Source organism: Podarcis tiliguerta (genome assembly GCF_965153285.1).
Source record: "Podarcis tiliguerta genome assembly, chromosome: 3".
Lineage (NCBI taxonomy): Eukaryota > Metazoa > Chordata > Lepidosauria > Squamata > Lacertidae > Podarcis > Podarcis tiliguerta.
In genome coordinates, this window is record NC_139536.1 from 67,346,246 (window position 1) to 67,371,909 (window position 25,664).

At 40.4% G+C, this 25,664-nt stretch overlaps 1 protein-coding gene across 1 annotated transcript in view; it reads right to left on the reverse strand.

The window, feature by feature from the left end:
* The window catches only part of NT5DC1 (5'-nucleotidase domain containing 1), a 141,964-nt gene that overhangs the window by 66,211 nt on the left and 50,089 nt on the right, over positions 1-25,664 (reverse strand). Inside the window, exons 7-8 of the mRNA XM_083433666.1 lie at positions 8,580-8,754; positions 5,409-5,506 (exon numbers count right to left, since the gene is read on the reverse strand). Coding sequence (XP_083289792.1) covers positions 5,409-5,506; positions 8,580-8,754 — 273 coding nt within the window. The remainder of the gene's footprint in view (positions 1-5,408; positions 5,507-8,579; positions 8,755-25,664) is intronic.

Below are 25,664 nucleotides of genomic sequence, written 5' to 3' on the forward strand. Positions count from 1 at the left end.
GTTAATTGAAATACATTTGTATTGTTTTATATCAGGGGTTGCTAAACTCTGGCCCTTCAGATGTTGCTGAACTATAACCCTAATCATCACAAAGTTTTCACTTCTGGACTAAACCTCTGTCAGCCACTATGAATCAAAAGGCAGTATCCCGTATGTGTTCAGGTGTTCCGCCCACTTATGCGAGGTTTACATTCCCAGACTTCATGCATATAGGTGAAATCATGTAAAGTAGGGAGGGTGCTGTTGAGAGAGGCTGGGAAGCAGCTCTCTCTTGACAGATCTCACCCATCCGCCTGCCTTCCTTCGGTGACAATGCACTCTTCTTCGTATGTACCCTGTCTGCCCCTGGTGACTGGAAAGTTGAGCTTGGGGTTAGTGTGTTGGTGGCTAGGTGGCTCCTTCTGCCCAGTGCTGCAGCAGGGCCTCTAGGCTCTCTCCCTGTTCATCTTGGAAGATGCTGGAGACTGCTTCCTTTTATCTAGTTTCTCTCCCCCCCCCTCCGCCTGCGTAACTAATGTTGCTGCCTGCGTGTGGGCGATGAGAGAGAGGGCAAGGCTGATAGGAGGCTCTATGGACTCTCAGATCCTGCCCAAGGAACAAAACTGATATGAATGAGCAAGGAAGTGAGGGACGGCTAGAGGAATGGAGCACCCTCCATGCGACAGCTCCGCTGGCCAAGAAGAAGAAAGACAAGGAGAGTTAGGGAGTTGGGGCAGTGATATACAGTGATACCTCGGGTTAGGAACTTAATTCGTTCCAGAGGTCCGTTCTTAACCTGAACCTGTTCTTAACCTGAGATACCACTTTAGCTAATGGGGCCTCCCGCTGTCGCCGTGTGATTTCTGTTCTTATCCTGAAGCAAAGTTCTTAACCCGAGCTACTATTTCTGGTTCAGTGGTGTCTGTAACCTAAAGCGTCTGTAACCCAAGGTACCACTGTACTTGGAGTGGTGGTGTTTTCCCCGCTCTCCAGTTCTCTTTGCACTGTTTTGTCTCCATTTCCTGGTTCAAATCATTTATTTACATATTTCACAGTGACACGTGTAAATGTGATCATGCATGAGTGGAATGCATGTAAATGGGGGACACACACACTATCTGTAGTTCTAAAGTTTACAGAAGAAATCTGCTATTATACAGCTAACAATAGTTTGTGACCAATTTCTCTACTCATTTTTCAGCAAACAAAGGAAACTCTGTTCTTGGCTAAAAGAAATTACTGTGGCTGTTCTGCTGTTGCTCTTTGGTAATTTTTCAGTCTTTGAAAGGCAGAAAAACACACCAGATATAGTGTTTACTTCCTCTCAGATTCACTTCCCGATTCAGAAGTAATCCCCTAGGGTATGAGGGGGAATGCTAGGGGAATTCAAAAGAAGAAAAAAGGGAACTCTACGCACAGTGATCTACTTATTTTTTTGCACTGCTTTTTACTTGATAGTAATTTTGTACAACCATAACCCTCTAAACCAAATGTGGCCCACACAGTATGTATGGCACCTTTCCAGAGACTCAATAAACCTGATGTAGCTGCCTGCTAGGGTCTACAGAAATGGGAAGTCTAGATATTTAGAATGTTGTGTAGGGTGGACTTATAGCCCATAAAACTACTCTGGGTAGTTTTATGCAATGTATTGTTTTGCCTATGTTTCACACCTGATTGATCACCATATTTGAAGTTGGGAGGCAGTTTGTCTCACAGTTAACTCAGTTACTGTGTGTTCGCCTGTATGTACACACCCTCCCTCACATAACATGCTTGTTTATTTCATTTTCAGCCATCTGCAACATCTTGCTTACCCCAGTTTCCTACTTGCAGGACTTCATTTTTCAATGAGAAATGTTGTAAAAATAATTTTGCATGAAGAAGGCAATGGGCAACTTCCTTGCCCTTTCAGTATCTCTGATTTCCTGCTTGGCAGAACACAGGCTGTCTGCTTATGACAGCATTTTTTTTCTCTGGTTCATTATGGGATATTTGGAAGTAGATTAACAACTGTCAGTGAACTTCAGTTCAGACTAGTACTCTCTATCAAGGGTTTTCATCTCCCCAATTTCCTGTGGCCATGCGCACACACAGAGAGACATACAAAAAGAAATGGCTAATAAGAAGGTAAATACCCAATACAAGATCCCTTCTTGATTATCCTCACCTTCCATGTGGTGAGCCTTTGCACAAAGGAATGGCTCTCAATGGCACTCTCATACTTTCCTACCTTGCCCTCCTGTGGACACCACAGCACTGTGGCTGTTTGTGCGCCTTCCATGCCCTCACCTAGCTGCTGCTCTCTTCCCAGGGATCTTGACCCACAAGAAACTTAAGAATAAATTTTCCCCAGGAGAGGAGCACAATCAGTTGCATCTGTGAAAGGCACACATAGGGAACCCATTCTGCATAACGATCAGTGCACCGTGGTGTGCATGTGGCCAAGACAGGGAGAGAGGAAAAATGCTGATTTCTTCTTATACACATGATAAACCTACTTCCCTGCCCTAGAGTAAACTCTCTCTAGTAGAAAATTAGGGTCATACTACATGCTAAGCCTGGAAATCTGTGATTTTTCTACTTTTTCTTCATTAAATGCACACCAGCGAGAGGATAATCATTTGTCCAGGGAAGCACAGAGAACCTGGAGGCATTTAACTCTACAATTTTCCTGATCTAAAATTACACGCATATTCCAGATACTGTTTCCTCTATGGGGAAAAACCTAAAGCAAATACAAATGGCTGATTGAAATGCTTATTACCATCTGTTTATAACAGCAAAACTACATGTCACTCTGGGAAATCTGTGATTGATATGATGATAAAAAAGCCCAATCCTTTAATGCAGTTTCCAGGAGAGGTGCTTCTAATTTGATTGGGGAAATTGTGCTTAGGCTGATAGTATTTAACCCTCCCATCTCTGTCTCTAAGAGAAGGAAATGTGTCGTCTCTGAGAAAAGGAGCCTGTATCATGTCTGTATTCTTGTCCCACAATAAATCCCCACCTTGAAGGGGCTGTATGTAAATTAAATCCAGGACCATTTATTTCTAGATTCCTAGAATCCTATCAAGCTTGAACTCCATGCAGGCTATATGAAATTATGTCATACCAGTATAGGAGGGACGCGGGTGGCGCTGTGGTCAAAACCACAGAGCCTAGGGCTTGCCAATCGAAAGGTCGGCGGTTCGAATCCCCACGACGGGGTGAGCTCCCGTTGCTTGGTCCCAGCTCCTGCTCACCTAGCAGTTTGAAAGCACATCAAGGTGCAAGTAGATAAATAGGCCTTCTCTGGCAGGAAGGTATAATACCTTCTCTGGCGGGAAGAATAATACCTTCTCTGGCGGGAAGGTAAACGGCATTTCTGTGTGCTGCTTTGGTTCGCCAGAAGCGGCTTAGTCATGCTGGCCACATGACCCGGAAGCTGTACGCTGGCTCCCTCGGCCAGTAAAGTGAGATGAGGGCCGCAACCCCAGAGTCATCCATGACTGGACCAACAGTCAGGGGTACCTTTACCTTTAGTATAGGGATGTGGGGAGAAATAAGATTTTGCTTGCCTTTTAGTAAGAAGCTACCTAATTCACACTTATTTCAAACCAATATGTGCACCGAAAACACAGCTAGCTATCCTTTGAAATCAGCTCTTCTCATTTCTCTAATCAATGCACACGAAAACACATACATTGTGAACATAATATAAAAACGTTTGCAAATTGCTGCAGAAGTATGGAGAACTGAATTTACGATAGGAAAAAAATGAGGAAAAGAGAAACTGAAATGGACATGTCTGTCCCTATACAACATCAGGATAATATTAAGCACAGATTTGTGCATGACAATAGCTCCTTCACTTGCTGCTAAATCTCACAGAAACTAGATCCCTGTCCTTTGTACACAGTCTTAGTAAATACCAGCTTTTAACAGCCACGGGGCATATCAGATTCCAAACTTGAGACATTTATTTTAGTATCTTATTTCTTGGTTTTCCATTTACCTAATATTTATGTGGTTTTCCACTTGTTAATTGTTTTCTATTTATCTATTGTTTTATGACAACTGTTAAAAGGTTATTAAAAGATAGAGAGTCTAAGAGGGAAAGCATGTGAAATGAAAACTTTCTCTGCAAAAGTGGCATGTCATTTGTTGAGGGTGTTTCAGAGAATGGCCACTTAAACCCATGTAAGGAAACCCCAATAAATACTGTATTTCTTTGTGCAGGGGTAGCCAACACGGTGTTCTCCAGGTGCTGTTGGACTACAAATGCCATTGTTCTTGACTATTCACAGGGCTGACTGGAGTTGTAGTGCAACCAGGGAGGGTGCCATGTTGCCTACCCCTGGCTTAGTAGAAAGGTAGAGCAGTGTACCTGATTTAGAAATGCATAGTGAAGCAAGGTGAAGTACACAGCTTGCTATGAGATATGGTTTCCAACTCTGATTGCATACTCAGGTAATTTCAACATAATTAGGGGGGAAATGCTTCATTGGGGAGCACTGATCCTACTTTCCTTTAAAATGCCAGTCATCTTTTTCAAAATACAGTGCAATCGTAACCATATCTAAGTGGTTCAATGGGGCTTATTCCCGGATAAGTGGAGTTAGGGTTAGGGCAATTATTTATATTTCCAGGGGCTCTTCATGCATTTCATTTTTGGAGGTGTACATCAAGATGTACAGAAAAAAACTGCTTAAGGCAACAAGAATGCATTTGCAAACACATATATCATATAGTGACACTCATCATAGAACAATGATGGGCTGCATTTCCCTCTTGAAAGCACACTCACCAGTTTGTTTTCGTGTGTTGCGCGAAATGGCTTGTAGTCACCAGAGTGACTACACCAACACCATTCTGTTCATAATACCACAGCATACCTAACACAGAGTCCTTTTAGTGATGGTGCCTATGATTTGGAACAGGCTTCCTCAACCTCGGCCCTCCAGATGTTTTTGGCCTACAACTCCCATGATCCCTAGCTAGCAGGACCAGTGGTCAGGGGTGCTGGGAATTGTAGTCTCAAAACATCGGGAGGGCCGAGGTTGAGGAAGCCTGATTTGGAATATTCTGCCTGTCAGGCTTGAATTTATTTATTTTTATGCAATTAAATACAGTGGTACCTCGGTTTTCGAGCGTCTTGGAAGCTGAATGTTTTGGAAGCCGAATGCCAAAAGCAGAGGAAGTAGATGCTTCCATTTTCGAACATGCCTCGGAAGTCAAATGGCTTCCGTTGCTTTTTTTTCAATTTTCTCCATTGAACTTGCAGCCAGCCCTTTGCGCCTCGGTTTTTGAATGTTTCAGAAGTCAAACGGTCTTCCAGAATGGATTATGTTCAAGAACCGAGGTACTACTGTATGTTATTTGCAATCTGCTCAATGTGCTCTTGTTTATCAAAGTGGCTTAAATGTTTAAATATTATTCAAGCTTACCAAGTGTTCGGAAAGGTCTTTGATCTGGTGGCTGAGAGAAGAAACCTGGTTTCAGGGCGTTTGTGATTACAATGTCAAAAAGGTCTTCAAAATCATTCCTATGACAATGATAAAAAACAAAACAATCGAAATGCATTTTAAGGAATTAAATAGATATTTGCCCTAGTATAAAGAAGCTCAACTAATTAAGACATGCCCACACCTGAATTAGGGGTGGGTTTTTGTTGTTGTTGTTAGGGTTTCATAAATATTTGTTTAGGAATAATTTCTGTTTTCTATATGCATGAGAATATCATTTACATAAGAAATTTATGAAATACACCTTCATTGCAACACTAGATCATGTTTGCCATACTCCTGAAAAAAATCCCCATGAGTTTTGATTGCTAATCAAATGTGAAGGTAATATAAGAACAAGCAGACAAATGAGTTTTACAAGCATCAGAAATGACTAAAGTTCTTATTCTGACTAAAAATAAATAATTTAATCCCTAAAATTAACTCCATATGTGAAATGCTTATGATATATAATACTTTTAGTCAGGTAATCAAATCTGAAAAATATTGAGTGCTGAAGTAGGCAAATACTTGACAATACATTTTAATAATATGAGATATAAGCAAATGGTAGCATTTATATACCTTGGGCACAATCCAGGGAAAGTTATACTCACTTAAACCCCACACTGAAATCAATGGGAGTTGCGCGCTTTATTTAAACTGAACATACATCTCTCTCTTAGATTTTATGGATTGCATTCAACAGCTAAACTCCAGTGTAGAGTACTATTATTCCTTAGGTCCTATTATTAATGAAGAAACGTTGACACACACACACAAAAGGGTCATATTCTTTACAGAGATATGCAAAATATCCTGTACAAGCGTCAACAAATTAGACTTTCATTCCAACAACACTGGAAATATGGTTTAAAACAGAGAGATTTGTTTGTTGGCTAAGGGAAAGTATGTGTAAACTAACTGCAAAAAGTGCAGAAATGTCCTTGTTCTGAGGTTCAACTTGGTGTCTGTTCTATTTTCTAGATTTGTTTATGGTCAGCATGACAATGTAGCACAATATTATTATGATATATAATATTCATAATCAGATAATTAGTATGCACATAGGTCAGGACGATATCTGACACCATGACCCTGTTCATTCCCCCACATTCAGTATATGCACAATGAATGTCTGCAGAGGACTGAAGAAAGGAAGCATCTGGAAAAGATTTAAGGAATGCAGTATTCTGAGTGCAAAAATTCAAAACTAAAGGAGAAAAGAAATAACTTCTGTGTGAATCAATTTACTGTACATAGGAAAAGCAAGGAAAATGCTGACTTTCCCCCGCCCTTCACCTTTCCAGTTTAATATTTTCCAGTTGAATCTACTCATGAATTTAATTGGAAGTTGCAATGGAAGCTAGCAAACCAATTCAACACATCTAGATTTAGCATGCTGTTGTTCACTTAGGCTGCAATCTTCTGCCCACTACTCAATGTACAACTAATTGGATTAAATTGTGCTTACTTGCATATAGGACTGGGTTATAAAGCCATATGTTTATTTGTTTAATATAAATAAAATACATGAACAGCTGATGGTATTAAAAGCCACTGGGATGTCCAAAATAATCAACAGGGCTGCTCTCCTGTGTCCTTTCCTGGAGAAGGTGGTTCGCCAGGATGGCTATGGCAAGTTCAATCTCAAAAGCAAGCTGAAGTTTGGATTGGGCTGGCTCCAAATAATCAGCGCGATCCAAAACTGCCTGGAGCTGGAACACCACTTCCTGCTCCAGCACCCTTCACAAGAATGGCTACTTTGTTTTGTTTTTTTAAAATAATATTTATTAAAAGTTTAATAATTACAGAAGAAAGAAAGAGGAGAAAAGGTACAATAAAAAAGAGAAAAATAAAAATAGAATTTTTTTTTTAAAAATACATAAAACAACACCTCCACCCTACTGGAAAAAGAACAAAAACATTTAAAAACCCTTCCATTTTTTCACAATTCTATTCTTCAATGACTTATTTCCTCGACTTCCTCCCACCCCCCTTTTTTGTATTCCAGTTAATAATTAAGTCAGCAAATTCTTTCCATCTTTCACTGCTTCATTTTAACCTTATCTTCCCATCAACATCTTAAAAATTATCTATACTTCAATCTAATAAAGAGGGAAAAAAGACCCTTAAATCTTGAACCCTTAAATCTTAAAATCTTAAATCTTAAATCCTTATCATATTTCAACTAAAGTCATATAAATCCATTCCACCATCTCCCAACATTCCTTAATTATACAATATTATACTAAATAATGTTTTAAAAATTTCCAATCTTCTTCCACCGTCACTTCTCCCTGGTGTCGGATTTTGTCAGTCTTTTCTGTCAATTCAATATAGTTCATCAACCTGGTGCTCTTGTGTCCGAGGCTCTTAACTCTTCTCCCTGACCTGTCTGCAAGTTTCTTTTAATGCCAAAGATTAAGTCCCAAAAGGCTTTCTTCTCAACAGCTCCTTTGGCTGTTGGCTACTTTGACATTGGACAGTAATTATTCAATATGCTGGATCCAGATTAGTTTCTTTAAAAGGGGTTGAAAAACTCCCTCTCCTTTAGGGTGGCTGGAACCACACCTTCCCTCAGTATGGCACCAAGCACCATGGAGACCCAGACTGATAATCCAGAACTGGCTGCTTTTGATAGGAAGAAAAAGGAATCCTAGAGAAGCTAAGAAGTCTCCCACCTCACCCCAAACTACATCTGTCAGACACTAGAAATTGGCTAAAATAAATGTTGGTGTATCTGTATATTTTCCTCTGTGTGAAGAAAAACACCAGATTTTGAACAACAGCAACAACATCATAAATGGCCTATGGGGAATGGGTGAAATTTCCCCCTCTTCCTCCACTCCATGCCACTTATGGCTGCATTTCAGCAAATAAAATAAAAACAGATAGTGGGAGGTTGCTCCTCTATCTCAATAATTTTGGCCATCATTAAGAGTGCAATGGGTGAACTAGCCCCCTATGATTTTTAGTCACAATTTAAGATACAAATGTACTCAGCATTAAATCACCATGCACCCATTTCTTACTTTTTTCATTCCTTTTCCCCCTGCTAACTGCAAGATAAAGTCTAAATGAAAACAACAATGATGGAAGCATTCTACTTACCCTAAGGTGTGTTCACATAAAAGCCTGCAGTAGTCACTGTGAGAACTGGTAATCAATAGCAGAATCTTTCCACTGTCCTTGAGTCTTCTCAGCCACTTTTTAACAGGATCAGGACAACATTGTATGTATTTTCCTGGATTGCGTTTTACTTCTGGAAAGTATGTCCCCCCATTTTCTGAAAAATAGAGGATAAGATTATGCAGCGTATTGAACACCCATGTGTCAGCTGTGTGCCCACTTGCACACAGTTTTTAAGACCCTGCTCAACAGCTCTTCTCTGCTCCCACAACTGCTTTGAAAAAATAAGTTATGCAATTCCATCAGGGCAGATGATAAGAGGGAGGTGTACAAATTTATTGCTGGGCACATGGAATCCCGTATTTAAGCACTTATGTGGATTTTGATCTATGAAAAGAAATGTTATGAAATAAGGAGGAAAGAGAAATTTCAATGTATGGTTAACTTTGGTAATAATAACTTTACCACCAGACAGAAAAACTATTATATCTAAACATGCTTGATCTTCAAGAACACATTCATAATGCCATCAAAATTCTTAGCATATTTCCACATTTCTTAGAAAATTACATTAGGTACATACTTCAAGGCACCTCAACTACAGTGGTACATATGCTTCAGGTTACATACGCTTCAGGTTACAGACTCCGCTAACCCAGAAATAGTACCTTGGGTTAAGAACTTTGCTTCAGGGTGAGAACAGAAATCGTGTGGCGGCAGCAGGAGGCCCCATTAGCTAAAGTGGTGCTTCAGGTTAAGAACAGTTTCAGGTTATGAACAGTCCTCCGGAAGGAATTAAGTACTTAACCTGAGGTACCACTGTACTGAGAAAATGTGCAATGCAATGCTTCTTCATAACAGAAACTCTGACTGTGTCACAAATTATTGCCACAGCCCCACAAAGCTGAACAGCATAACTACTACCCACCATGACACATACAGAATTAACAAAAGGGAACCATTGCCTACCTCTTCCTCGAAAGAGAGAACACCAAGTGTATTCACTGTGGTTAAGGTAGTTCTGCAGCAGTCTTCCTTGACCTTGTAACCTTCCAGATATTATGGACTACAACTCCCAACATCCCTAACCATTGGCTACGCTGGCTCGGAAAGATGGGAATTGGAATCCAGCAGCATCTGGGGGGCGCCATGTTGAAAGAGACTGTTCCACACAACCAGAAAGCTGAACCAAGGCACCAAGGCACACTAATTGCCAGAGAAGTCTGAAACTGGGGATGTTTACACACTTAAAAGCCAAAATTGGGAAACGAACTTCAGGCTGCAACAGAAGCCAGCACTTCAGCACACAGGAAGCAAAACCACAAGCAGGGTGGAATGTTGGACTGTGGGGGTTCCATTGAGCCCTTTATATACTTGCATCAGACTCTGGCAGAATTCCCAGTGGCTGCCAGGCACATGCACCTCTGCTAATAGCATGCAAGCTAGATTTGGTAACATTTCTATATCATTTCCCTCTCTTGCTCAATACCGCTGGTCAGCTTCACTGAATGGTTTAATGAATCCTAGACATTACTTCTCCTTGTGGAATGTGCACAGTGCCTTCCTCAGATCAAAACGCAACCAAAAATTGAAACCTCTTGGCCTTCAACTATTTCATGAGGAGGAGGAGCAGGGTATATTTGAAATGGCAATATCTGTAGGGAATGAAATAGTCTCAGCAGTTGGTTCAAATCCAGTTGCTACAAAAGAGGACTTGGAAGGGAGCCAGTGTACAACCACTGATTTCAATAGGATAAAGCAGCTTAAACTCAAAGTGCTCCAGGTTTTCACCAGCTTAAGGATCCAGCTTCCAAAGCAATAAGTAGAATATGTTATAAATGCTGCACAGCAAATGGTTTTCTATAACAACTGCAATGAAAGGGGGGGTAGCATTGTTATATTGTCGCATACAGGAATAGATGTCTATACGCAAAGGTAAATCATTCTAGTTTAAACAAGAGTAGTTTCTGTTATATATAAGTTGGTACAGTCATATCTTGGAAGTCAAATGGAATCCATTCCGGATGTCCATTCAACTTCCAAAACATTTGGAAACCAAAGCGTGGCTTCTGATTGGCTGAAGTAAGCTCCTGCAGCCAATTGGAAGCCGTGGAAGCCCTGTCAGACGTTTAGCTTCCAAAAATAGTTCGCAACCCGGAATAGTCACTTCTGGGTATGCGGCGTTCAGGAGCTAAAACGTTTGAGAACTAAGCTGTTTGAAACCAAGGTACGACTATATAAGATAAAACAGAAAATTAACAGGTCTTGGACACCAGCAAAGTCCTTTGGGCTTGTCCTTTCTGTAGAGTTTGAAAACTTTCTTGTTAATAAATTACTGAGATGGAGTGTGTGTGTGTGTGTGTGTGTGTGTGAGAGAGAGAGAGAGAGAGAGATCAATTATAAAAAATAGGAATGAAATGGTAAATATGCATCTGGACTGTACCACACCAGATTGTGAAGACATTCACAATTCCCATCTCACATAGAAAAATTGATGTCATGCATAAATGTCCTAGCCATACTTGTTTAGTCTTCTCCCTGACATGACATTTTTCTGAGTGTAAAAAATAATTTTTTTTTCTGTAAGGGGTATAAGCTTTCATCAGTCAACCCCCCCCCCGCAGTTTGAAATGGAGAGACACAGGCTTTCCACTTCATCTATAGTTTGAGAGAACTAAGGTAATCCTGTGTAACCCTCATTGTTTCTGCTATTACAGAAAGCATAATGCACTGTTATCTGGGAATGCGATTACACTGGAGCAATCTGTGTTATAAATCTCTCCAAGGTTTATTTTGAGAAACTGCCAGAATCTATATTTACCAGAGAATGCCCCTATGGTTTTTAACTCCTCTTAGGATCAACATATTTGGGTTTGGGGTTTGTTTTTTCCAGCAGACTCAGAAGATGAAGTAACACAGTTTTGCTGAGATTGTATTATTTCATCTTTCCTTAATTGCTCTTCTTAAAACTCAATGTACTAAAGCCTAGAAAATGAACATAGGCATACAATAATGATTCTATTGTTCCAGCTAAGCAGGATTGGCCTGGCAAACTGCTCGGAACCCTACTCTGATCTCTTCATAGGAACAGTGGGGTATAAGTGTGCAATAAATACAGTAAAAATAAAGAGAGAGAGCAAACAAGCAGTGATTTGTAAATGAGAAGGCTAAGCTGATGTGGGTAATTAATTGCATGTGGCCTGGCTGGCAGCAGAATCTGGTCAGAGCACTGAGTTTCCCTTGCAGATCACTTCCTCATAAACTTCAAGTGATTAAACTGCTTTGTGTGTGAAAGGGGAAAAAAAGCTGTCTTCTTCAGAGAAAGACCCACTCATTCAGGACTTCCACATCCATACTTGAAGGTTTCAGTCTGTGAAGTAATTTATTAATTTGTAAAATAAATCCCTCAGAGCAGAAACTAGTCATATCCATTAAATTCAATGGGTCTACTCACACTGGAACTTTGTCGGCTATAACACAATGATGGTAAGGCCAACCGATATGTTGACAACCACTGTCAAGAGGCGCTGTGTGGCCACTTCATGTTACATGTAGCTCATTTCCTCACTTTCTCCTCATATTACATCTTTATAAAAGGTTTTTAGCACATTCTTATGATGATTATACTGTAAATCTGATCCCCATGAAGCCCACAGATGATTCCCATTTACTAAAGCAGGATTCTTTCTTGTATCACTCAAATCCCTTTGGAAATGTTTACCTCATGTCTGAAGGCATCAGCATTCATGCATCCCAAGAGCCTGGCCATACCCACAGAAGGAGGCAGCAGCAATACACAATAAAAAGCTGAGAGCTCTAGGCGGCGTTGGCTGCAACAGCCATTACCATTGCCAAGAGCTTTGCCACAGGAAATATGGACCATCTGGCTTCAAAACTGGGCACTGCAACAATTGTGGCAGGAATGAGTAAGCACTTGAAACTGCTAAAGCCGCTGGGTACAGAGGTGTCCCAAAGGTTTCCTACATCTCTGGCATCCCAGTGCTGTTCTACTTTTTATATTTATAGCTCGTACAAACTGGTATTCTATGCATTCTATTCATAAAACCTTTCAAAAGAAATACAAAAAAATCGCTGTGTATTCATTTCACTAGGTCAATATCTCTGCTTTTTATAGTTTCTAGTAGTTAAGTTGGGCGAAATGAAGAAAAAAAAAGCCATGTTGACACTTCACAACTGAGAAAATAAGTTGTAAAAATACTAGATTCAAGTAGGTAGGCATGTTGGTCTGAAGCAGTCGAAACATATATATGTATGTCCAGTAGCACCTTATATACCAACTAAGTTTATTCTTGATATTAGCTTTCCTGTGCATGGACACTTCTTCAGATATCGGAAACTGCTCCACCTACTTTTGCCTTTAACCATGTCTGCCTCTGGTTCTCGAAAGGTTCTCCATGAGGGAATGGGTCCCTCAAGCTGAAAAAGGTCCCCCATCCCAGCCTAACAGAACAGAATCCTTTGTCAGTAACGAATTGGTTAATCTGTCAGAAAATAACAAGAAAACATAAGTAGGCTGTCCCAGTTTTCTTGAACAAATATATGCACATCACATAGGTCTCCTGTGCATAAACATCTGGGCACTTATCATATCTTATGTGTTTAATGTATTGCTACATAAAACATCTCAGTCCAAATCATAACTGACCTCAGCTGCCAAACAGATGACTTAAAACTACATGATATTTGTTTTACTCTATCTTGCCTATCACAATCAAGGAGGATTAAACCTTTTTTGGTCCAAGGGCTGCATTTCCTTTTGAAAACCTTCCAGGAGCCTCTTGCCAATGGTGGGCACAGCAAAATGAACAAGGGGGAGGATGAATGGATAGGGTCTTTCCTTTGTAAAGTAGGCTGTACTCCAGCCCTGCAAAGGTCAGAGATGTCAACACACATACCCCTTTCATCCAGGTCAGGGTCGGCAGGGCTGGTTCACTCCCTTGGAAATCGCTCCATGGGCCGGATCACATCTGCGCAGATGCGATTTTCAGCCTCTTCTGGCCTCTGCGCAGATGTGATTTTCGGCACCGCGGAAGCGAACGCAAGGGGGCTTGCCGAGTGGGCGGCTCAGTTCGGAGGCAGCTCATGGGCCATTTAAACAACCCCCGTGGGTCGCTTGTGGCCCATGGGCTGCAGGTTGCCGATCCCTGATCCAGGTCAACATAAGGCATTGTCACTGTACAGGCAAAAGCACTCAAAGAGGGTTTTGAGCAGGGCCAGTGAAGGGTGTGGCTTGGGGAGGTGAGATGTAGCCTGGCGAGGGAGCCTGGCCTGGTGAGAGCCCTTAGGGCCAGAGAAAGAGGTCTGGAGGGCTGCATCCAGCCCCCAAGTCTGCTGTTCCTTATCCATTCCATACACTTAGAGAGTGGCTATATTTGTTAGCATCATCAATAGTTTTAATACATTGATAACTTTGCCTAAAGCAAATATCATTAAGCTAAGTCCCAGGGCACAGAAGTCTGCAGTGCTAATGCGCCTTCAGCAAGAATTAGCTGTTTGATTATATATCAAGGAATGCACTAACTGCTTGTACGGTTTGGCTGAGGAAAAGGAATTAAAATGAAGAATTCAGACAGATGTTATGCAAATTCCGCAAATAGCTGAAATTTTACAGCCAGTGTTTAGTTACTTTTGAGGCTGTACACACACACACATACTAATACGGTACCTAAGCTTTGTTCCTGCAGCTGTATACATTGTATTCCTTATTACAACAGTTGAAATGCAGAATTTTGTTAAAGATTTATTCTAAAGTCAGTAACCGCCTTGATCAGTTACAACTTGACCTCCTAGTTATACTTGGAAATTAAGTGCAGTTTTACTCTGTGTAATTATATATATATAATCACATTCTTAGTCCCTGAAAATAATATAAATTTCTGTCCACTTATCTAAACAGAGCTGTCTAAGGGAAACATATGCATGTTACAATTAACTTCTGCCACAGCTTGTCATCATTGTTATTATTATTACTTTTCCACTTAATTTGGCCGATTTTGATCATTTGAAACTTCCCCAGATTTTAGAACACTTGATGTGGAGTGGCAGGATACAGTCTAAGTGGAAAGACTGGTTAAATTTCTAGTGCTAAAGGTATTATCTATATACATCACACAGGTTTTATACATAGGCTATTAATTTTTAAAATAAGATCTGTGTTATTTTGAATCTAGGCTATCACATTATTATTTACCTTCTGCAGATTTCTTTTCCATTTCCAGGCATTTGAAGAAGAAGAAGAAGAGTTTGGATTTGATATCCCGCCTTTCACTCCCCTTCAGGAGTCTCAAAGCGGCTAACATTCTCCTTTCCCGTCCTCCCCCACAACAAACACTCTGTGAGGTGAGTGGGGCTGAGAGACTTCAAAGAAGTGTGACTGGCCCAAGGTCAGCAGCTGCAGGTGGAGGAGCAGGGAATCAAACCCAGTTCACCAGATTATGAGTCCACTGCTCTTAACCACTACACCACACTGGCTCACCACACTGGCCTGCTTTAAGATGTAACCCTGCCTTACATTAAATAAGACCTTAACAAATGTGATGTAGTAAGATTTGGGGTTTCATGCTTCTCCTCTCTATTAGTTTATGGTTTATTTTGTCACAATATGGCAAACCGTGATGTGTGTAAGCTCTACTTTGCTAACAAACCTGAGCATCAAACCAGAATCAAACCACCATTTGGCACCAAACAAGGATCACATTGTGGGGTTGATATTGTTAATTAAACAGAGTTTGCATTCAGACAAAATTTGAATCTATTTGTTTCAGACTGCAAATCAATGGTTCAACTTTTCCTATTTTTGCATGCAGATGAGGGAATGGGAAGGGGTAGTATCTGAGCCAAAGATCTGCCGCGGCATGTTCTCCTACCAACAAACCATGTGTTGTCTGAATGCAGACTTTCAATCTGCAGGATTTTTTTTTTTAAAGCTGCATGGTATCATTTTAAGATGGGTGGTATCCCAATAATGTCTAAGACAAGACAAATCTTGCTATTTTTTTAGGCAGTACAAAATGAATGGTCAAATATGATATGAACATTTTTGGGTGTGTATCAATAGGATGAGCCTGAAACAGATGTAACAATTCAGAAAGAATTATTATTGAACTGCCATAATCCTTTTTTTAAATCCATGACCAATTCAGAGAATGCCACAATTCCATGTCTTTCCTAATGCCATCCATCCATTTTAACAGGTTCTGCTATATTTTGCAGTCATTTTGAGTCCCAAACGGTTCCCATGGGAGGTTAGCCATGAATAATTGAACAGCTGCTTTAAATAAGTGCTTTGAGTTAAGAGAGAATATTCACTGGTGCAACATAATTAATTTTAAATCCCAGAACTTTACTGTAGGCATCTATCTTCTGCTGGATATGTATGAAAGTGATGGCTTGGGTGTGTATGGACCACCAGCCCCTTACTCCTGAAAAAGTTTATTATTATTATTATTATTTATTTTAGTTCTTTGATTTTAAGACTGCTTTAAGGGAGCTCGTTGGTTGGAGTTCCCAAACATTGATCGTAAGACCATAGGTTAAAACACATGCAGACATTTGAACAAACAGGGCTAAGGAACTTATTTCAGCCCAAAGGCTGCATTTTCTTTGGGGGGCTTCATGCCAGTGTTGGGCAGGGTCAGAGGCAAGAGTGGCTAGGGCAAGGAATGCTCCAATCCAACCTTCCCCCAAATAGTGGGTGGTTTTTGAGAAAGAAAAAGGCACCAGAGCTCCAACAACAGAGGTTGCATCTAGTTGAACCTTAAATGCTTCTATGATTAGTTCTAGAGACAGTAGGTTGAATAAAAGGGGAGTCAAGGACATCTGTGCTAGTACCCCATCTAAACCAAGAAGTCTGTGGATATGAAATGGTTAAGTCTCAAGCAGAGAGACATATCAAGTAATGTCGAGCCTGTGGAGTTTACTTGCTTTCCTATCATCAGACAACATTTTTCAGATCCATCTAATATTATCCAAATTGGCCTAGCTGATATAATTCCTGATTGGTAAGCAGCAACTTAAAATTAAGTTTTCAGTATTAAAAGATCCTGAGCATCTTTCACCAATAATACACTTGTAGCACTCTTGACAAGAACAATTACTTATCTAAATGAGAAACTGTGATCACAATTTCCATGATATTCTTTTCATCAGGAAAGCAACTGTGGAGATGCAGCTTCTGCATCCTGCTGAAACATTTGAGAATGAGCTGTGGGAGCCTTAGAGAAAAGCAGATTTTTTTAAAAAATAGTTGTGATGAAAGCAGTACAATTCACCCAATTCCAGAGCATTGAAAAACTAACTAGAGATATTGAAAATGCAAAGTTATTTTACAAAGGGAAGGAAATGATATGAAATGCTTATTGCTGTTAAGACTTTGATGTGTTTTTTGAGTCTATTCTTGGGTAAAAGTGTAGCAATTCTTGCTACACTTAGCTATTCTTGGGTAAAAGTGTAGCAAGTAGCTATTCTTGGGTAAAAGTATAGCAAGTTGCTAGACACAATGTTTTTGCAATAGACACAATGCTTAAAATGTTTGAATGTAAATCACTGTGCATCACTGTGGGAAAAGAAACAAAGAACAAAACAATAACCATATTAACAACAACAACAACAACAACATATGATGATTAGCAACTGAACTAACCTGCATTTATGTTCATGCTAATTATACAGTACTTGTATAAGAGCTCTAAGTGGAAATGTAACCTCCTTAGCAAAACAGAATATGTGCCATAAAAACTTTAAAATACCTTTCACATTTACCTCATTTTGGTCACGTTTTCAGATTGCTACCACTTTCTTCCCCTGCCAGGTCTTCTGGCCTTTAAAAGCTACATTGTAGGTTTCAACAACTGAACTTTTCTTTCAGACTTGGACAAGTGGTGATGAAACGGACTCCACCTTTTGATTTTTTTGCCTATCGTGCATCTGTTTATGACATGGGGCCCTGCCAAGAAATAAACTGGCAACCTAATTTGGAGGTGGGAGAAAGGAATAGCTAAGAATCCTCAGAAAACCAGTAAATTTCTTTCAAAGTCATAACCCTTTTACTAAACTATGTTGTCACTGCCACCTAGTGACACTGCACTAAATTCACCAAATATTTTGTCACATACTTCAGACAGGTGGCTAATAGCACCAATAAATCATCACTGAAGGCTATAAGCAGAATTGCAGCTGAATTTCCATACTACTGGGAACACTGCACTTTTTCAATATGTTCACCTTGCCACGCAGCCTGGGGCCCAAATATCTGCAGAAGGGATGCCTCATTCAATACCAGTCAACTCTATCCTTAAGATGGGCAGCAATCTGTCTGCATTCCCTACCAGGATTTGGAGTGAGGGGACACAAACTGTAGGGCTCCGACTGTGGAATGATCTGACCTTGGAGCTGTGTTTGTCCCTTGCATTGTAGGACTTCAGATGTCAACTGAAAACAGACTGCTTTTGCAGTCTGATAAATAAGAGGCGTATGCTTTTATCAGCAATGTACGGTATGTATTTCTGTTTCAGGTGTTCAGGAAAGCCCTGAAGACCCGCTTCTTTTAGTCTCTTTTTCCTGCATTCTGCTAATGCTTTCGTTGGTTTATTTTAGTCTTTGCAGTTGAACTGTGTTTCATTTTACTTCCATGGCATCTTGGGAGGATTTCCCACATTACAAGTAGCATAGAAATATTTTGAATAAACAAGTTTGATTTGGGAAAACAAATATGCAGGTCCAGAGATACTAAAACGTGGCGTTTTCCCCACTTGTGACAAAATAACTATATGATATGAGACTCTCCTTAGCTAAGTAGGGCCTAGATTACTGGGATGTCTAAAGTCTCTATATTTCTTTTATGCAATAGCCCAGGAATGATGTGCTCAACATGTATTTATAATGGAGGAAATATATTCATCTGTCACAAAATTAATAATTATTAATTATTTGACAAAACAGCAATGTAAAACTGAGGTGTCACTGTTACAACTTTTACCAGATCTTGTGCTAAATATAGATGCTTATCTAAAGTAACTTTCCCTCCCTGAGAACCGTTTTCTTAATATGCATTTTCAATAATAACAACTGTTCACTGGAAAGTTCACTTTGGAAGAGGACCAAATACTGTTAAGAGCCAATCTGGATGGAAAACAGCAGCAATCTGGAATAGAGCTTCAGTACTTTGTTGTTTTTAACTTAAATCATATATCAGAGGTTTCCACCTTAAATTTTTTGTTTTGCTTGATTTGAGTGACCTTTATAAGAAAACCTTAAAGTTTGTTGTCTTCTCTCGATCTTTCTTAGACCACAAACAAAAACCTATAATCCAAATTTGAGCAAATAAGCTTCAAGAAAAAGGAAATCCTGCACTCTGTGCTGCTTAGAAGCCATTCCAGACCTTTGGAAATAGTCCTTCCCACTGGATAGCAGCCAGGGGCACTCAAGAGGATTCTCTCCAGCAGGAGGGGCTACCCTGCTCTCCAGGACCAGACTGGAAAAGCAAAGGCAACCCCTCTGTCCCAAAGCCACGCAGACAGCCATCCTCTTTGAAAACACAAAACTAGTGCAATGGATGCTGTATCGAAAAGGGGCAAATGAATGGCAGTTTTCCAGTTTTCTGCACAGAAACAGGCAGCAGTGGTGAAAATAGGGCAGGAGGGAACAATCCCAGCAATCACTGCCCTCTTGCACCACACATGGGGCAAGGCAGAAGTCTAAGGAAAATACTGTGTTCAACAGAAACCCAGGGAATGGGTGGAATGCCCTCCAGGAGATATAGAGAACAGGTATTCATGGTAATAAATCCTCCTTTCTCTAGTGGTTTCTGGAGGGTGTTCCAGGACATCAGAATAGGAAAAAACAGTATCATCCCAAGCTGGGCCAGGATCTGATCAGTATGTATTATCTCTGCAGTATACATCTCTCAAAGCAAAAGCCATGAGTTTGAAGAGTTCAGTGAAAAGCCCTGTGGGACTGTCAGCACACAAGACTGGTCTAGGAGGTGGCTATAGCCCAGGCACCCCCAACCTGTGGCCCTCCAGATGTTTTGGCCTACACCTCCTATGATCCCTAGCTAACAGGACCAATGGTCAGGGATGATGGGAATTGTAGTACAAAACATCTGGAGGGCCGAAGGTTGGGAATGCCTGCTATAGCCCCACTCTCTGGCTATTATCCCATTGATTGGCCCTGTCTGTCCTTTAGGGATGAGGCTACTTTTGAAGTTCTGGAACACCATCCAGAAGCCATAGGAAAACAGACTGGATTCCATTTACGTAGGGCTTATTTCTACCTTCAATTCTACCTTTTAAAAAATAATGATGTTTTAAATTATGTAGCAATGTGGCCAGAAAGGAATGGCAGTGCAGAAGCAGGGTTGTACTACACAACATGAACCTGATTTTCCGTATTATTTTTTACAACTTGTCAAAATAACGTAAAAAAGTATCTGAAATTCGTATTAATAAGAAAGGGAATATAAACTTTGGCAGGAACTCTTTTCAGAAACACAGAAAACAGATGTAATGCTCAAAACGTTACACTCCTAATGCAAGCCATACTATACATCTTTATGTATAACTAACCCAGGCAGTAAAGGGACGCGGGTGGCGCTGTGGGTAAAACCTCAGCGCCTAGGACTTGCCGATCGTCAGGTCGGTGGTTCGAATCCCCGCAGCGGGGTGCGTTCCCGTTGCTCGGTCCCAGCGCCTGCCAACCTAGCAGTTCGAAAGCACCCCTGGGTGCAAGTAGATAAATAGGGACCGCTTACTAGTGGGAAGGTAAACGGGGTTTCCGTGTGCAGCGCTGGCTCGCCAGATGCTGCTTGTCACGCTGGCCACATGACCCGGAAGTGTCTTCGGACAGCGCTGGCCCTGGCCTCTTAAGTGAGATGGGCGCGCAACCCCAGAGTCGGACACGACTGGCCTGTACAGGCAGGGGTACCTTTACCTTTACCTTTTTAACCCAGGCAGTATAAAAACCCTGCTCCACATAGCTGTAATTGCTCCCTTTTCAATGTACCTTCAAGCAAACAACATGCAAACATATTACCAAGAATAATTAGCTGTATGTGTTAGACCTCTGAATTCAAGGGGGATGCACATTTACTGAGGAGTAAATCCAACTGAACTCAAATGGAATTTACATCTGAGTAAACATATATAGCAGGGATATGCAACCTGTGGCTCTCCGGATGTTGTTAGATGAATAATATCTACCTATTGGCTGCAGCTGCTGAGAGATGGGAGGTCACAGCTTCCCAGCTCTGGTATATAGGGTTACATTGCATGCATTTCTTGAGATTAATCATCTCTGTTCACTCTACTAGCAATTTTGTGTGGCTCTATGCTTTTTGTTTCCAAAGCAAAATGCACCAACCAAAAACGAGTTAGTGGGTTATTTTTAACATGCTTGAATACAAAGAAGCATATTAGTTTGTAAATTAAAGGAATATTTTTTTTTTTAAAAAAAGAAGAAAAACAATTGCAAAATGGCTGTAGGGCAGCAAAATGCAAAAGAGGACATGGTTCCTGAATCTTTTATCACTGTGTAGAAGATGGAATTTCAGCATGTTTAGCTTGTCATATAATGGTCATAACCATTCAAGATGCAGAAGCCCTGTTCCCTTTTGCCTCAGGCCTCCCTAAAATTTGCCTGGCATGGGCCTAGGCTCAGTGATATTGAGGGCAGTTGAGCAGTGGAATGCTCTCATGCCCCTACCAGATGACTCCTCAAGAGTAGGAAAGCACATGGAAGAGAAAAAACTTAAAGATGAGCTAGAAATCATTCAAAGTTCTACCCTCAACATGAATTTAATTCAAGTTTAGTTCACCCAGCAGTTATGGAGACCACTTTTAGATGTAGCTCAGATATTTTTGAACTAATTCAGTGAACTTTGATAAACCAAGCCAGTTTATCCAATCCCCATAAGTGGGGTATTGCTGAGGCTCTCCTTGCAGTCAGACATATGTTTTCAGCTCAGGTTGTGCTTCATTTCCAGGTAAAATATATTCATTTAACAACCCTTTTTTAAGGTGGTTGTAAATGACTTGCAGTCTGCTTAAAAATCTAAAAAGAACCACCAGGGGGAGCAAGCTGCATTGCACATTCAGCCTCAAAGACCAATATGTACAAAATTAAGCATGAGTACAGCATTGATAACTTTTCCTGCAATCTTCTACTGCTATTCACTTGAGACGGTATGCTGCACTGGAATTTCCTTTCTGTTTTTTACAGAGGAAGGTTTTTATCTCATCAACTGTGCAATCTTGCATACTGTTTATGAGAAAATGTAACCAAGAAAAAGTTATGGGATGTGGTGACATATTGATCATATGAAGCATGAGCACAATCAGTTTCCATCACTGCACATGGCAACAGGTGTGGGGTGCCTAGTCTGTAAAATCAAATTGTCCTTTATTCCTTATTCTGATTCTAGAAATGGTAAATAAAAAAGTGTAATCAAGATTTTCCAGTGGACTCTCTCTCCCATTGTTGAAAAAGAGGGACGTAGTCACACTGTCAGACACTTTTATGCCATTGCAGAAATACAGAAGGCTGAAAAGGCTACTGGAATACACATAAATTATGGTTCAGAGAACGAGGGATGGAATTCAGAGTCACACTATGCTTAACATGAGCACAAGCATTGTAGCTTGTCAGATCAAACAATGCTCACCATGTGCTGTTCTGAGGATTCTCCTAACCCTCCAGAGATAACGGGGGGGGGGGCAGGGGAGAAGGGGGGTAAGTCTTGTTGTGCAAGAGAAAGCACAGGGCTTGGGGACTCATTAGGTGCATCCTACCCTATATTTTGTTGTAATTTAATATGAAAGAATAAAGCTGGCATCACACACATTCTTTTTATTGGTGTTGTCCTTATTTAGATTTGGAGAAAAAGCGAGTTTCAAGCCAAGATTAAACCCTTGAGTCTCAAATAACCTAATGCAGAAGCCAGATTTTTATGTGCCATGTCCAATTTAAATACTTTCTTACATCACTGAAAAATTCCTGGTTATGAATAATGAGGGCATTTAATTACTCTCAGTAGGACATCTGGTCTCATTAGTACAAATTCAGTATAAACCATGTAGAATTATAATAGCATTTTGTATCTCGTGTCATTCATGTTTCCAGAGGTTTTTTTAATTGATTGTGGAACTCTGGTGCCAAAATAAATGTTGAATGGCAGCACCACTGAACTGAGACAAGTTTGTGATTGCAAGCTGTGGTTTGGGGAGGCGCACTGTGCAGTAGGGCAGCCATCTTCAACCTAGGGGAGACAGACTATAATGGCTTATTACCCCTTTCCCCAGCCCTTAGCTTTCAGCTGCCATCCCCAGCAGCAACGGCACACATGTGTGCCTGGCCGTTTAGGAATTTCCCTGGCCGGCAGGGCAAGGCTGCCCACCAATAAAGTAAATTTAAATTATGGGATTATATGATGCTATGTGCTAATGGTTAGCCACATAAGAGGAAAATAAATAATGAAGGGGATTTGAGAAGGTAGAAACATGGTGTCTGTTTTTGGTAAAGACACAAATGAGTCAGCTAGGGCGGAAAGGGAGGAAGACAGAGGGAGTATAAAAATGGAATCATATGTAGTCAGTTCAGCTGCATAGAATAAGGCTTAGTTTCAAGCTGTTTTCAGCAGGGATGCGGGAGAAATTCAGTTCAGCTCACATTTAAAGGTGAACTTACTTAATTTGTACTTCCTGAAACAATATGTGAACTTCAAAATTAGCGCTTGACTTCTCTTAATTTTGCAGTACATTTCTTCAGCCAAGTAACATGCACAAAAATGTGTTTACTAGGGTAAAATGTGCATAAAAAGACATTTTTTTAAAAAAAAAGCTTACAAAACATTATTATGCTACAGAGAATTGGTTGCCAAAAAATGTGTATGTAAAGCAAATTTGTATAACTGATGTGTACATTAAAAGAAATTTGCACTAATATGCTGGTGAATTTTCATGAGAACTTTCAAGGATCCATAGTAAAGAAAGGAAGAATGGCCCACATGCTAATGTCACTTCATGACAATGCAATGATACTGCATGCCCAGCTATGAGGCAATCAGAATTAGAGCAATGGTTGCCCTCACCCTAGAGCAGGGCGGTCCAACTTTTTGTACCACAAGAGTGCTCCGACATGGAACCTGTGGGCTGCACACTGCCTCGTTTTGTGTGTGTGTGTGTGGGGGGGGGAGATATGAAAAATTGATTCCTCCCCCCTCCCAGCCCTTCAACTGCCTTCCCAAAGCTAGCTAAGTGAGGAGCCAGGCTTTGGGAAGGAGACGGAAGGCTCTGACGGGGTTCTAGAGCCTTCCCATCTCCTTCCCAAAGCTGGGAAAATGCTAACTAGGACTTGAGAATGAGGTAGGGAGACTCTAGGATCCTCTCAGAGTCCTCATTGAAAACGTATTGCCAGCCAAGATACAGACTAATGCATTAAGATTGTGGTGCTTCTTTTAATGTTGACATCTGTAGCCACTGTAATTGTCATTTGGCCCTAAGAATAGAGAGATAGGCATAAAAACTGCTGATCTACAGAGCAGTAAAGTACATTTAATCCATGTGCTATTTCAGAGCATAATATAGCAAGGAATCTTGTTCTAAACCAAACATTTAGGCCTATATTCAGTAAAAGTACTGTTTTGGTTTCAACATGGTAGAAGGTGTAGAAGAGACCACATGAGGGGAAATATATTTTGACTGAAGGTTAAGAGAAATCTTGTGTTGCCAGTGTTAAGTAAGTATATTACACTGGAAAAGGAGTGTATTTAATTTGAAAGAACTGACTACAGGAAATAATCTTCTACAGGAACGTTAAAAATAATAATCTTAAAACTCATTTTCCTGGAATGCAAGCAATTTGAGCTATATATTTTGAAAGTAAGAATAGGAGTCAAAGTTGTAGTTTTCTGCAATAGAAGTTATCATTAAGGAAAAATTTGCTTAATCTAGGAAATGAAAGAAACTGAAAGACTGTTGTGTATAGCTTCTGGGTGTTATTCTAAGTCTTTAAAACACATTAACATAACTTAAGGTTCAGATGTTTAATAACCACTGGCTTCAGTTTCTATGCAAGGGAGTGGAATATATCGAAATAAATTGTACAACAATCAATTGTCATCACCTTTGGTGACCTGAGTATATTGGGAAATATTTCAGGGAGCACAATCCTAAGTCTTGCAAATACTGTACCTGGCAAATAAGTGGGGTTCAAAGATCCCCTAGAATGCTGAAGGAACCTCTGCGCATACATGGAAAGGGTGCTGGTATTACAGATCTGGAAAGTGCCCCACAATTCAAGAGTGGCAGGGGGTATGGGAGAAGGGACTATGGTGAGAGTGAAGAACCTGAAAAAATATTGTTGTACATAGCTGGGGGTGGGGAGCAGCCTTTATTAAAAAAAAACTCTTCACATTTCCATGCTGAACTTGCTGTCCGCAGATAAAACTGCTTATTCACTTATAATGTGGAATGCTTCTTTTCACGCACAGGAGCTGTCTATCTGAATAAGAAGTAAAGCATGTAACTGAGTATTTGAGAGTTCTTGCTATGACAATCCTGCAATATCCAAGTTCTCTTTTGCAACTTCAAATATGACAGAACTAACTGTGATCTATCTGAGCAAAATGTGCACTTCAGTTAGACATACTTAATAAAACTGAAAAGAAAAAGTAAGGGGTGGCAAGTGGGTTGGGGGATAAATCTGAAATCGGTTTCTCTCACCAACACCTTTGACTGCTGTTCGATTCTGTTTGATTAACAGTTCTGTGGAATTCAAAGGAGTGCATACTGTGGCAGATAGATATCCCACAATCTATTCTGTATTTTTCTTTTCAGTTTGTCGTAGTTTATTTCCACTGCAGTCTAAAGATTTAGTTATGGTTGCATTTGGCCAGAGATTTTGACAAGCAGCTATTCTTCCTGAGTGCCCAGCTTGGAATGCCTCAAATCCACTTAAAATCAAATTGTTTGTAGTTAATCTGACAGGAAAATGCATTAGTCAGCCAGTAGTAAGACAAACAGAGTGGGGTGTATTTCAAAAGGCAATAGAGTC